The 11,903-nt window shown below is 45.4% G+C and overlaps 2 protein-coding genes across 2 annotated transcripts; one reads left to right on the plus strand and one right to left on the minus strand.

Moving 5' to 3' along the window:
* Window positions 1–3,633: 3,633 nt before the first annotated feature.
* LOC133915756 (uncharacterized protein At4g15545) lies at window positions 3,634–6,829 on the plus strand. Its single transcript, XM_062359047.1, has 10 exons — window positions 3,634–4,199; window positions 4,308–4,376; window positions 5,036–5,089; window positions 5,205–5,271; window positions 5,363–5,437; window positions 5,535–5,792; window positions 5,876–5,921; window positions 6,011–6,089; window positions 6,185–6,299; window positions 6,410–6,829. Exons 1-9 carry the CDS (start codon window positions 3,915–3,917, stop codon window positions 6,275–6,277), a joined length of 1,026 nt encoding a protein of 341 aa, XP_062215031.1. The 5' UTR covers window positions 3,634–3,914; the 3' UTR covers window positions 6,278–6,299; window positions 6,410–6,829.
* Window positions 6,776–9,663, minus strand: LOC133915758 (LOB domain-containing protein 4-like). The gene is made up of 2 exons (XM_062359048.1): window positions 9,162–9,663; window positions 6,776–7,543 (listed from the first exon to the last, which is right to left on the minus strand). Exons 1-2 carry the CDS (start codon window positions 9,348–9,350, stop codon window positions 7,178–7,180), a joined length of 555 nt encoding a protein of 184 aa, XP_062215032.1. The 5' UTR covers window positions 9,351–9,663; the 3' UTR covers window positions 6,776–7,177.
* Between the last annotated feature and the right edge of the window lie 2,240 nt (window positions 9,664–11,903).

Here is an 11,903-nt window from a genome sequence, read left to right on the forward strand (position 1 = left end):
AAATTGGACACTCGAAATACAACTCGAAATCCGATATGAGTGTCAGAATTTGATTCGGATTCGGAGTGTCTGATTTGAAAAATAAAATTTAGACATGGGTGTCATATAGAGAATTTAATATACAACTTGTATAGATTTAGAGTCCGTTTGATTCGGATCTAGGTTATACCAGACATGTTTCGATTTTGGATTATATAAGAAATGTTTCTCTGCTGAATCAGAATCACCTTTAGAAATTGTTTGGCTTATTATTTGGATTTGGTTTCTTAAAGAGAGGATAGTGGTGCAACTGACTATACTTTGTTTTGCCCTTGTCCATGGCGTAAGTTGTAACAATAATGTTATTTCGCCTTTTTGTGTGTATTAAACCGAATACTAAACACTCTAAGCATTTTTACAATAGAGCAAACCTAGCCATAGAGATGAAAGTGGGCTAGGCCCTGTTGACCCAGGTCAATTTGACTATGGATATGGCTGTACAGTAGCATATGACACATTGTGCAGTGCTTGTCGGCGACGAACAGCTTGGCCGGGGAGGACAGCAACAGGTCTAGCTCGCACATGGCACAGGCTCGAGTGGGCGGCGATAGCGCGGGGGACACACGGGTTGTCGTGGTGTGATGCCATTAAACCGATTTATAATGGGCATATCTCCCAGTGGGCATTTCGATGTAATTAAGGATGAAGTCGAAAGGTAGGTTTGAATGACAATGGGTTGTATATCGTTTCGAGCCCAATTCTCCGAAATATTTCTCCTAGAAATGATTCTCATACGGTGTTTGTTTGGCCTCGGGCCGATTCTAACAAGAATTGGGCCCGTTTCTCCAAACCAATTGCAACCATAGTGGGTCATGTCTTTAGCAAGAGACTACATGGAGAGCTTAAAACGTCTCTTTAGTGAGAGAATTACATCAATGGAGACCACAGCATCGCAAGATCGCCGCAGCAGAGTGCTCCTGCTTTGGCTCACTAAAGAGAAGGGTCCGCTGAAATGACCACCATCCTTTAAAACGAAAAAAAGCATTCCCCTTTTGACTGCATATGGGCAGCGAAATATTCAAAGAAAATCAAAGTCTTCACTTAGCTCCAATTCAAAGACAATTCAACACGAGAAACATCCTTAAAAGGAAAAACCATCAGATTGACGGCAATGATTACAATTGTGTTCTTTGCAACCTACGGGTTGAGATTGCCTTTCACTTGTTCTTCAAATGCACCTCTAGTTGTGCTTGCTGGTTGGAGATCGGGATCTTTTGGAATCGGATAGTAGACTTCTTCCTAATGATTAAAGATGGCAACAGGTAGGAATTACCCACGTGCTCACGAGTAAAAAATCCGATGGGCGCGAGTGCGGGCTTGAGTGCTTGCCCATTGGCACGAGCACATGTTTCAATCTAAACCCAACAGGCGCGAGCATGAAAATACCTTACCCGTGCCCACTTCGCCCGCATACCCGCCCTATTGCGACTGACAAGTGGACCCAAAGTACATAGTATATAAACCAACTCTTCTCCTCTCTCTACCCCTTAGCCACTGCGCAGATCTCGCTGTCCACTGTCTCCCTCTCTACCACTGGTCTCGCCATCCTCCCTCTCCCTCTCCCTACGCCATCCTCCCTCGACCCTCTCCGGCGCGCTGCCCTCCCTTGCCCTTCGCCACTGAGCACGCAGGAGGGCGTCACCACCAAGCGCCTAGGAGGGTGCCATCGCCACTCATGCAGATCTCGCCGGTGTGCAGCCCTCCCTCGGCAGTTGGCCCTTGTCGGTGCGCCACCCTCTCTCGGCCCTCGCTGGCACGTCGCCCTCCCTCGACCCTCGCCAACGCGTCATCCTCACTCACCCTTCGCCACCAAATACGTAGGAGGGCGCCGCCGTCGCATGGCCCGTCGCCGAGCACGTAGGAGGATGCCGCCGTCGCCGAGCGCCCACAAGGCACACGGGCGCGCTTGCAGGCACGCGATGCCCATGGGTGGCGGGTGCGGGTGCAGTTTTCTGCCTGTGGCGAGCAATGGGTATGGGTGCAGATTTGGGTATAAGCTCGTGGGTACAGGTCTATGCAACCTCTACCCACATGCTTTTTAGTTGTTGCCGTCTTTACTAATGATAGAGCGAGTAGCTCAAGGTTCCTGGCAGCCTTTCTATATGAAAGTCTTTGCAATTACAGCATGAGAAATCTGGAAGTAGAGAAATACCAAAATCTTTTAAAAAGAAATGCCTTCTCTCCAAAAATGGAAAAATAATTTATGTAACTATGTACACATGCAGATGCATAGAATAAAGAGAAAAATCTATTCATCACTGAATAAGTTCTGTTTCTACAATTCACTATCAGTAACTTTGAATTCCTTTTATACCATTGAATAGCTTATTTTTGTCTATGATATGCTTATTACCGTCAGTTTAGCTCTGTTAGGCACAATTTATTTTTCTCAATTTGACAAAAATACCCTAGGCTTGCGTGTTGTTTTACCATTGCTGCATGCTCTTGACACACGTTGCTCAGTTGTTAGGATTTAATCTTTTTTTGGCAGGACTTGATCCTATAGAATTTTCTTCTGATGTTTAATTCTGTGTGCCGTGCTCATGTTGGACTATAAAAACAGAGCAAACACTTGGCAACTTTTGTAATATGAGAACCTTGTAAAAAAGGAAAAAAAAATAGTAGTAAGTTTTGTTAGCTCCGTTAGGCACATCTAACTAAAACTGGTTTCCCTAAAAATTGTCTAAAAATGCATTTTACTAAAATTGACAGATTTATATTTCTTTTTTGCAAAAGGATTTATTGTTCATTAGATCCAAACAATCACCAGGGGTGAGAGCCAGAGGCATACCTGTCTTTTTACTATGCTTACAGAAGTACGACGGTAATGGCATATCATAAACAAAATGAGTTATTCGATGGTATAAAAGAAAATTAAAGTTATTCAATGATAAATTGTAGAACTATGACTTATTCAGTGGAGAATCGTAGATTTCTCACTCTCTTCTCTCTATGAATTAGCTCATTTGTATAGGCATTTTTTCCTCTTCTTGCTTTATCTCTGTTCTTCTGGTCCCCCCCCCCCCCCCTCTTTTTAGGTTTTGTACGGCCTTTCTTTTCTTTTCATTTTAAATAAAAGCTTCTTGTACTGTGGAATTCCCTTACTGAAGTTCTTAAAAAAATTGCCAAAACAGAGCGCTCCTACGTGATTACTTCGATTCACTAAAGAGAAGGGTGGTCCGTCGAAATCTCTCGCTCGACTTGGATAAGCACCGTCCTTTAAAACGAATAAAGCATTCCCTTTTGAGGTCTCCATCAGGTTATTAGAGTATTTTTAAGAGATTTTTTTTAACCAGAATCCTTTTGTGAAATGATTTTTTTTCAGCGCTCTAACAGTTTCACTTTACGGTTCCATCACGATAAGATTTTTAAGATCATTACCTCTAGTCGAGATTCTCTCTTTTTCTTAACAAATACTTTCAAATAGAAGCTGTTAAAGATGTGAAAAAATAAAAAGAATAGGAATAGAGGAAGGAATAAAAAATAAACCAAATAAAGGAATATGATTAGAATAATCTTATTCTTTCGTACCGCATCCTGTTGGGACCACATGTACGACCTCACTGCCCCCGTTTCAAACAATTGCTACTTCGGGCGCCCACTCAGCAGAACCGAGGCGATCGAGGGTGAAGTGGGACGGCCTCTCCCCCAAAACAATTTCAAACCTCGCGTCGGCCGCCGAGCCCATTTCAAACCCGAAAAATCCCCAAACGCACCGAGGGAGCGGCGAGAAGCAGCAGTGGTCCCTTTCCTCTCTTCCCCATCCCCCCTCCCCAAAGCGGAGAAACCCAAGCTCGCGAGAGAGAGACAAGCCCTGGGAGCCCAATCCGATTCGGTTTCGTCCGTCTCCACCTCGGGGAGATCTAACGGCGGCGATGCCACTAGGGGAGGGCGCGGCGATGGCGGGGGAGTTCGCGCTGCCGGACGAGGTCCTGGCGGCGCTGCCGCGGGACCCGTACGAGCAGCTGGATCTGGCGCGGCGCATCACGGCGCTAGCCGTGGCGGGGCGGGTGTCCGGGCTGGAGCGGGAGGCGGCGCGGCTGCGGGCGGAGACCGCGGAGAAGGACCGCGAGAACGGGGAGCTGCGGGAGCGGGTGGCGCTGCTCGACACCGCGCTGCAGGAGACCAACACCAGGCTCCGCGCCGTGCTCGAGGACAATGTGGGTGCCGGCGGTCTGGGCCTCTTGTTCGTTTGGAGCGATCCGATGTGGGTTCGATTGGCGTTTTGATTTAACTCTAAGTACTTGGTGTTTGCATTGTGGGTGCAGATTAAGCTCAGCAAGGAGAGGGACTCGCTGACGCAGACGTCCAAGAAGCTGGCGCGCGACTTGCAGAAGGTGGCCTGTCTGAACCTTCAATTCTTGCTATCTTCGTAGATACCGGTTAGTGTAGTGCTATGTAGTTTGGATTAGGAAACTTCCAACTTCTTATATGGGAAGCTTGGCTGGAACGATGGAACAGTAGAACATCATTGTGAATCTTACTGCGCTTCCTCCTTAGCCTCATGTCATAAACATCTAGGTGAAGGAAATGGAGGGCTCTGCCTTTGTTTGAGCCATATATTAGTACATTTTTGGATCACAAGGGAAAACTGGATTGTGATTTCTTACGCTACAAGTGGCATTGAGATCCAAAGAGTAGGATGGAATTCTTCAGTTGTTAGTCAAGGATTTCTTGACTGCACTGACAAGTAAATGGTAATCAACTCGATTCATGCTTGTGAAATCATTTACCCAATCTGCGGCCAGCTGACCACAATAATAGGCATATGGTCCCCAACAATAAGGTACATTAGCCAGCTGTGGGTATTCAGTATTCATCTTAGGAGTGAAAAAATATTACTTTCCCTTTCTTTATGAAATCGAGAATATAAACTTCGTTTCTTAACTCTGAGGACCAAATCAGATGATATTTCAGCTTGTCAGTTATACTCCGTCTATCTTTTTTCCTAGCCTTTTTTTACAACACATTCTCAATGTATTTGCTCTATTGTCAGCTGGAGTCATTCAAGAGGCATCTGATGCAGTCGCTGCAAGATGATGGTTCATCGGTGTGTTCATATATTTACCCAGTATATCATGTTATTCATATGTGACTGCTAATTTATAATGAAGGTTGAGGTTGACTGTTTGCCTTTGATTGTGTGTTGAATCTTTCTCAAACAGCCACAGGAAACAGTTGACATTACAACATGTGATCAGCCGGTAGCATTGAAAGTATCGTCATGTGGAGGTTATATGTACATGAAAATCTTTCATTTCGATTAACTGCTGAAAATATCTGACATCTATCCCTAACTGTTAGTTTATTTTGAATATTGAAGATGGTGGATCTGTCAGCCATTCCACTACAAATATATTGAGCGGGTCTGTGGATGTTGGAAGCACAAACCGAGAAGGTCTTGTTAGCTTGTCATTTATTCTTCGTCTTCGTAGTCATTATGCTAGCATCATGATTTTGAAACCTTTGCATTCTCGAAAATCTGGTTGGTACAGCTGCAAGGTCTGCAATCCAAAAATATGCCCTCTCATCACACATCACTCCTCGACTTACTCCGGAAGCCACACCGAAAATAATGTCCACTTCTGCTTCTCCAAGGCGCATGTCTACCACAGCAACACCAAAATTGATGTCTGGCGCTACCTCACCAACACGACCTCGAATTGAAGGGCACATGTCAATGACACCATGGTATCCATCAAGCAAGCAATCCTCTGCAGCTAACTCACCTCCACGAGGACGTCCCAACCCAGGTTCATATATTCTGAAGACATTGCTGTCTGAAACTACAATGTTACATGAATAGCATAAATATGGTTAATGCTTGGCTTTTCAGGTCGCACTCCTCGTATTGATGGAAAGGAGTTTTTTCGTCAGGCCAGGTTAGTTGATATCTTACCCTCTTTTCTACATCATCAGTAAATTTGATGGATGATTTATCATAATAACAAAATGTCATTACAACTTCTAGGAGCCGTCTATCATACGAACAATTTGGAGCGTTCTTAGCTAACATCAAAGAGCTCAATGCCCATAAGCAGTCCCGGGAGGTTAGTCAATGTGTCTATTTACTTATTTGTGAACTGATGTCATGTTGTGTCATAATCACTAAACCACATGACCTTTGCATCAACATCTCAACCAGGAAACTCTCAAGAAGGCTGAAGAGATCTTTGGTCCAGACAACAAAGATCTTTATCTCTCTTTCCAAGGACTGCTAAACCGTAGCATGCCATAGGCTTCATGTTGCTCATTAGTTGGTAAGATTTTCTATCAAATTTATGAACTGCATGATCTCCCTCGTCCATATTATATGCACTGAGAAAATTTAGTGATAATAAAATAAGCTAATTTCTTGTCGGAATTGCAGATTACATGAAGTTACTGCATTAGTAACTTATTGCCATCTAGTTGCGGAGTGCAATGTCGAGCTGCAAAATTTTGCCCCATAATCTACTTTAGGCCTTGGAATGGTCAGATCTCCCTCTGAACAACAGGGCTGTTGTTGGGTTAGTGTTGTACTTCCTGAAATGGGAGGGCAGTTTGTTGCTCAAATTAGGTTACAATCTGTTCAAGGGCCGTCCTTGTAATATCGCGAAATAAACTTAGCACCTGCAATTGTCTCTTATCTTATTCTTAGCTGTCTGGAAACTTTTTGCTCTGTTCTCTTTGAACTGAAATGTGGACTTCTCTGAAGTTCATTGCGCAGCTAATAAAAGTTTGCAGATAATTCTTGAAACACCAAAAATAAATTAAACACTAGGACAAACATAGATAATAGTTATTTGCATCTCCATAACAGAGTTCACCTGTTTACCTACGCAAATGCTACCGGCAAGGGAGGTTCTTGCAATGGATAACATGATGCACAGCAATATCTGTAACATGTTCCACCTTCTCATGGAAGGACAGCCAAAAAAACAAGCCCTGGACATACTAGAAGGTATAGGAGAAGGCATCTAGGTTCACCTTCCTCCCAGTGTCACGCTGTTACAGCGCACACATGCCATATACTTTATGTATACCACCTAGGCACCTACCAGACCATCTGTGACTCAAACCGCACTTGATCACACGCTAAATGAGCTAAAGAACCTAACTTGACCTGATCCGGAAGCACCTGATGAAGTCAGACATCTTAATAGGGCCAGAACTGGGCGTCGTCCATGCTGGGCTGGTCCACGACCATGTCCAGCAGCTCCGGCGTGGTCTTGTAGTGCGCCTCCGGCTCCGCCGTCTTGGGCGACGACATGGACGACGGCGAGCCGGCGCTGCTGTTGCTGCCGCCACGTGCCGCCTTGAGCTGGTGCGCGAAGTAGGCGTTGCTCATGTTGAGCCTGACCATCTCGGCCTGCGCCAGCGCCAGCTGCGCCTGGAGGGTCTCCACCTGCTGCTGCAGCGACGAGATGGCGCCGACGCAGCCGTAGACCGGGTCCCTGACGCGCGCGTTCGCCTCGTACACCAGGCTGCTCACCGCGTCCCCTCGGTGCTGCACTGGTATCTCCTGCAGTTCCGTGGAAAAGTTTCAGAACCTGACTAACAGTGCACGCGTAGAAGAAACACATGACAAGGTAAATCTACGCTTAGGCGTAGAAACACTTAAATATTGTTTGTGAAGTTTAGAAAAAATTTCAAGAAATTCATATATGTGCATCGTGTTAAAAACATATCCAATTATATATCCATGTATGCCTTTTTAAATTGCACAAACCAGCTTAGTCGTATCTACGCTAAATGTCGAAAATCTGCATTCAGCAAATACTTCTCATCCTACATATGAACGACACACTTGGAGGAGTCTAGAAGGCTAGGACCAGAAAAGATACCTGGTTACTGGAGTTCTTGTTCCAAGAAAGATGATGGAAAAGACTAACAACATGTTTGCATGTTTGTTGCAGCCGAAAGTTTCTTTTTCAAATAGCATGTGCATTTCTTGTCTGAAGACGATGACCGCTGCGAATAGACCGAGGCCGTACGCTACAGCCGGACTGTTCCAGACGGCTCGACACATGGGACGATCTTTGGTTTTGGAGATATGGTCAAGGGCAAGGAGTCCTTGTCGATTTATTTGATTTGTACCAAACAGAGATATCTATGGTAGCTAGACATGACCCTGGGCACATGCTGATGAAAATGTAGCAAATCTGATTGGTTGACTTTTCTTTGGGCGATCTTTTTTATTTGATCCGGCTGATTGTTGCACTACACAGGCTTGGGTGGCTACATGAAGGGTCCCAATGGCCCAGTGAGCAGTGAAAGCAGGATATTTGTCCATGCCTTGTCAAGTTCATGATTAAGAGTTCTTGACACAGTGAAAATGTTGTGGCAAAAACTGAAGAGCCACTGAAAAATCTATCTGTGGATTTCTGAACCCTACCCACGGAATGCATCTGCCAAGCTGTTAAAATTCCATAGCCGGACTGTAATGTAAGCAAGTTCAAGAACAACAACAAAAATGGTGGGAAATTGACCAAGCTTCCGGATCAAGAGTGCACGCAAGACCAGTACAAAACTCGAGGGATAGCAAGATAACTAAAGCAACATGATCCAGCACAAAACTATGAGAATAATCTGAAAATTAGATATGTATAAAAAGTGTGCTATTTTTGGCAAATCAGTCCACCTGAGACACAGACGCTGTCTGACTGTCACACGAACAAACACTACACTTGGACTATCCTCATCTACAGAGCGCACATTGACAAACTGTAGTCCAAACAAAAGCAAGCACCAGCTTGTCCCATTAAAGAATCGAAAGCACAAGGAGAAACTTGAGCAGGCGATATTTTTCCCCCTTACAGATTAACACTAGAATACCTGAAGTCATCTAGAATTAATACTATCTGAAGAAAAAAAGGGACGTTACCTGAAGATACCTGGAGTTATCTAGAACTAATATTATCTGACATTAGTATAAACATTAACACATACGTGGCTACGCGAGCTGCTAGAGATCGAGAGGCTAACTGCTGTTAAGAGAGGCAAAGAAAACGGGGGCAGAGCATGCTGAACAATCGAAGAGCAGAGTAGCAGCAGAGCGGCGACTAGACTAGCTGAGAAGCATCAGGCATGCAGGTGGCGCAACGAGTGTGCAAGTGTGTGTGGAGTACAACGGTGTGCACCTGGAGCAGCTTGCTGACATTGCTGGCCCCGAAGACCTTGTGCACGTTGGCGAACTTGTGCGGCTCCCCCGGCGGGAAGTAGGGCGCGAAGACGCACCCCGCCGCGCACCGCCGCCGCAGCAGCTTGCACGCCGCGCACGGCGCCGACGCTCCCCCGCCGACTGCCACCGCCACCACCACGTCCCTCATAGCCGCGCCCGCGCGCCAAGAAGTCTCGGAGGAGTGCCGCTCACTGGAGTGGACAGTCGCGTGTATGGGTGTTGCCAAATTGGGCGGGTGGCCTAGGTAGCTGCGTAGGCAAGACGGGGCAGGTTGGCTGGCTGGCTAGCTGGGGGTCTTTGGAAGCTTTTTTAATGGAGGCAGCCAGAGAAAAAAGACCCGGGCAAAGCAGAGCAGAGTTCAGAGAGATGTCCGGAGAAAGGAAAAGGCTGAGAGAGAGGACAGTGGGCAGTTGATTCGTCTTGGGTAGATAGAGAGAGAGGACAGTGAGCAGTTGAGTTGAGGGGGGGGAGGGACAGACTGGGATCGTGCCGCGGTATGTACAATCATGCGTGCCCCCCCCCCCCCCCCCTTCCCTTTTGATCCATCGATCGGTTTTATCCCACTGCTTGTCTGTTCCTTTGACCGGCCCGTATGTGCAGTACGAGCAACCCACGGAAGGAGAGAGAAGGCAAAAGCGATGGCACGCATGCTAATTGCTGCTGCAACGTAGGAGCAGGAGTAGGAGTACTACTCGTCGGCTGACTCATTCGCGCATGATCCACAGCCAGGATTACTCTCAGGTTGATTCTTGAACTGTATCACTTTGAAGAGCTGTAGGAGGAGTAATTTGCAGCTTGCCTTGGCCTGCTCTGCTCCATTTGCATAGTTTTTTTCTGGTTTTTTTCTTTAAAGAAACCAAAAACTATCTAAGGGTTGATTTTTGATTTCAGTTTCTGTGGCTTTTTATTGCTTAAGAAAGCGGTTATGGTTAAAATGAACTAAGAAGTCGAGAAGCAGATTGAGATGAAATTTTCTAACTTTTAATATACTGAGAAGCTAAAATTTTATTATAAAACTAACCACCAAAATTCAACAATCAAGATCACTTACTCAGCCAGTCAAAAGCTCTAACACATCATATCTAAATTGATCATTGCTCTCTTATGAGAGGACTAGAAAGAAGCCAGAGGATAGGGGTGAGACCAGGGTTTCAAAATTTGATAGTTACTGAACGAATATCGCGGTTACCGACCTTACCGCTCCGGCTCGATTTTGAAATGCGAACAGTTGTCGAATTTGAATTAAAAAAATTCAAATTGGATTTAAAAAAATAAAAAATTCTAGAAAAAATTTCTAAAAAACTAGAGGCAATTCTAAGACTATCTGTGAAAACAAATTGCAAAAAATGACGTTTGCATCGAGAAATATGTGCTCAAGTATTGTAACATTGGAAAAGGCCGAAACAAAGAAAAAGGCTGAAATGGGCCGAATGCACAGTGCAAACGGCCCGTTTTGGCCCAACTCAATGGGATAATACCGCTGGCTCCATCGCAAGCTCATCCATGTGTTTATCGGTTCGGCCACAACAAAAACTTCACCTCCGCTGCGAGCTCCACCAGATCTGTCGAGTGGCCGAAGCAATCCAGAGGAGAAAGCTCAGAAATCGGTTGGGAGATGGCGGTAATTGAGCGCATTTGAGCGGTAATCGAGCGCATCACGGGGAGCTTCTCACGTCTGGTGACCGAGCGCATTGCAACGGTAATCGAGCCTGTGCGGTCGGTAAGTTGCTAAATCTGAGCGATTTATTGCTTAAATAGGTCGGTTACCACTAGTAGGAGCTCGACAGTGCGATTCGACATTGATGCGGTCAATTTTTTGCGATTCGCTTGATTATCGGCAGGATTTGCTCGGTTACCAAGCTTGGTTAGGGTTAGTTCAAAGTGGTTAGTGTCGGTTAGCGTTGGTTAGCACCTAGTACTTAGTTTAGCTCAATGTTTACTCATTGTTGGAATTTGTGGAGTGCTAATAGGATGATATATGTTGTTTTGCAGTAATCGATGACGGATAGAGATGTGGTGTGGCAGCATGGGGACAATTTGGCCCCGGAGTTTAGGTGCAATTACTGCAATAAGGAAAAGAAAGGCAGTGGTACCACAAGGTTGAAAGAACATTTGGTAGGGCGCAGATCGAATGTTATACATTGTGATAGGGTGCCTCCAGATGTGCGTGATTACTTCAGGCGTGAGCTGGATAGGGCAAGAGATAAGAGGAAGGGAAGGTCTGAGGAGAGGCTTTGGAGGCAAGAGTTAGCAAGAGTTCAGGTAGATTTGACAAGCGATAATGAGGACATGGAAGAGGAACAAGTGCATTGTGCCATGACTCAGTCTAGGGAGGAGGAAGAGTTCAGGAGGAGGGCAAATGAGTCCTACGAGCATGGCCAGAGGATGCAATGTGTTAAAGAGGATATTTAGGAGGGCATCTTCAACCAGGAAGCCACCACCAAGTATCAGTGATTACAATATTGCTGTAGCAAAAGCCCTTGTACAGCAGAGGATTGACACCGGGTCATGGAGTGCGAAGGGAAAGAATGCAAAGGTAGCTATTGGTTTGGAATGGTCTAAATTTTTTCACACTTCAGGTATTCTTGGTAGAAGGACGGATGAAGCATTCTTTGTTACTACAGTGAAAGAAACACAGAAATGGGGCGAGTGATAAAGTTTGTAATGAATTTTATTGTTGTCATATTTCTTGCTTTTTGAC

This window comes from Phragmites australis, chromosome 4 (genome assembly GCF_958298935.1).
Source record: "Phragmites australis chromosome 4, lpPhrAust1.1, whole genome shotgun sequence".
In the NCBI taxonomy this organism is placed as follows: domain Eukaryota; kingdom Viridiplantae; phylum Streptophyta; class Magnoliopsida; order Poales; family Poaceae; genus Phragmites; species Phragmites australis.

Bases quoted from the DNA above. Each gene is read 5' to 3' on its own strand.
- LOC133915756 (XM_062359047.1), top strand. From the start codon at position 3,915: ATGCCACTAGGGGAGGGCGCGGCGATGGCGGGGGAGTTCGCGCTGCCG. The intron at 4,200-4,307 runs GTGGGTGCCGGC...TTGTGGGTGCAG, and splicing joins GCGCCGTGCTCGAGGACAAT to ATTAAGCTCAGCAAGGAGAG. The intron at 5,272-5,362 runs GTTATATGTACA...TGAATATTGAAG, and splicing joins GAAAGTATCGTCATGTGGAG to ATGGTGGATCTGTCAGCCAT.
- LOC133915758 (XM_062359048.1), bottom strand. From the start codon at position 9,350: ATGAGGGACGTGGTGGTGGCGGTGGCAGTCGGCGGGGGAGCGTCGGCG. The intron at 7,544-9,161 runs GTGCACACCGTT...ACGGAACTGCAG, and splicing joins ATGTCAGCAAGCTGCTCCAG to GAGATACCAGTGCAGCACCG.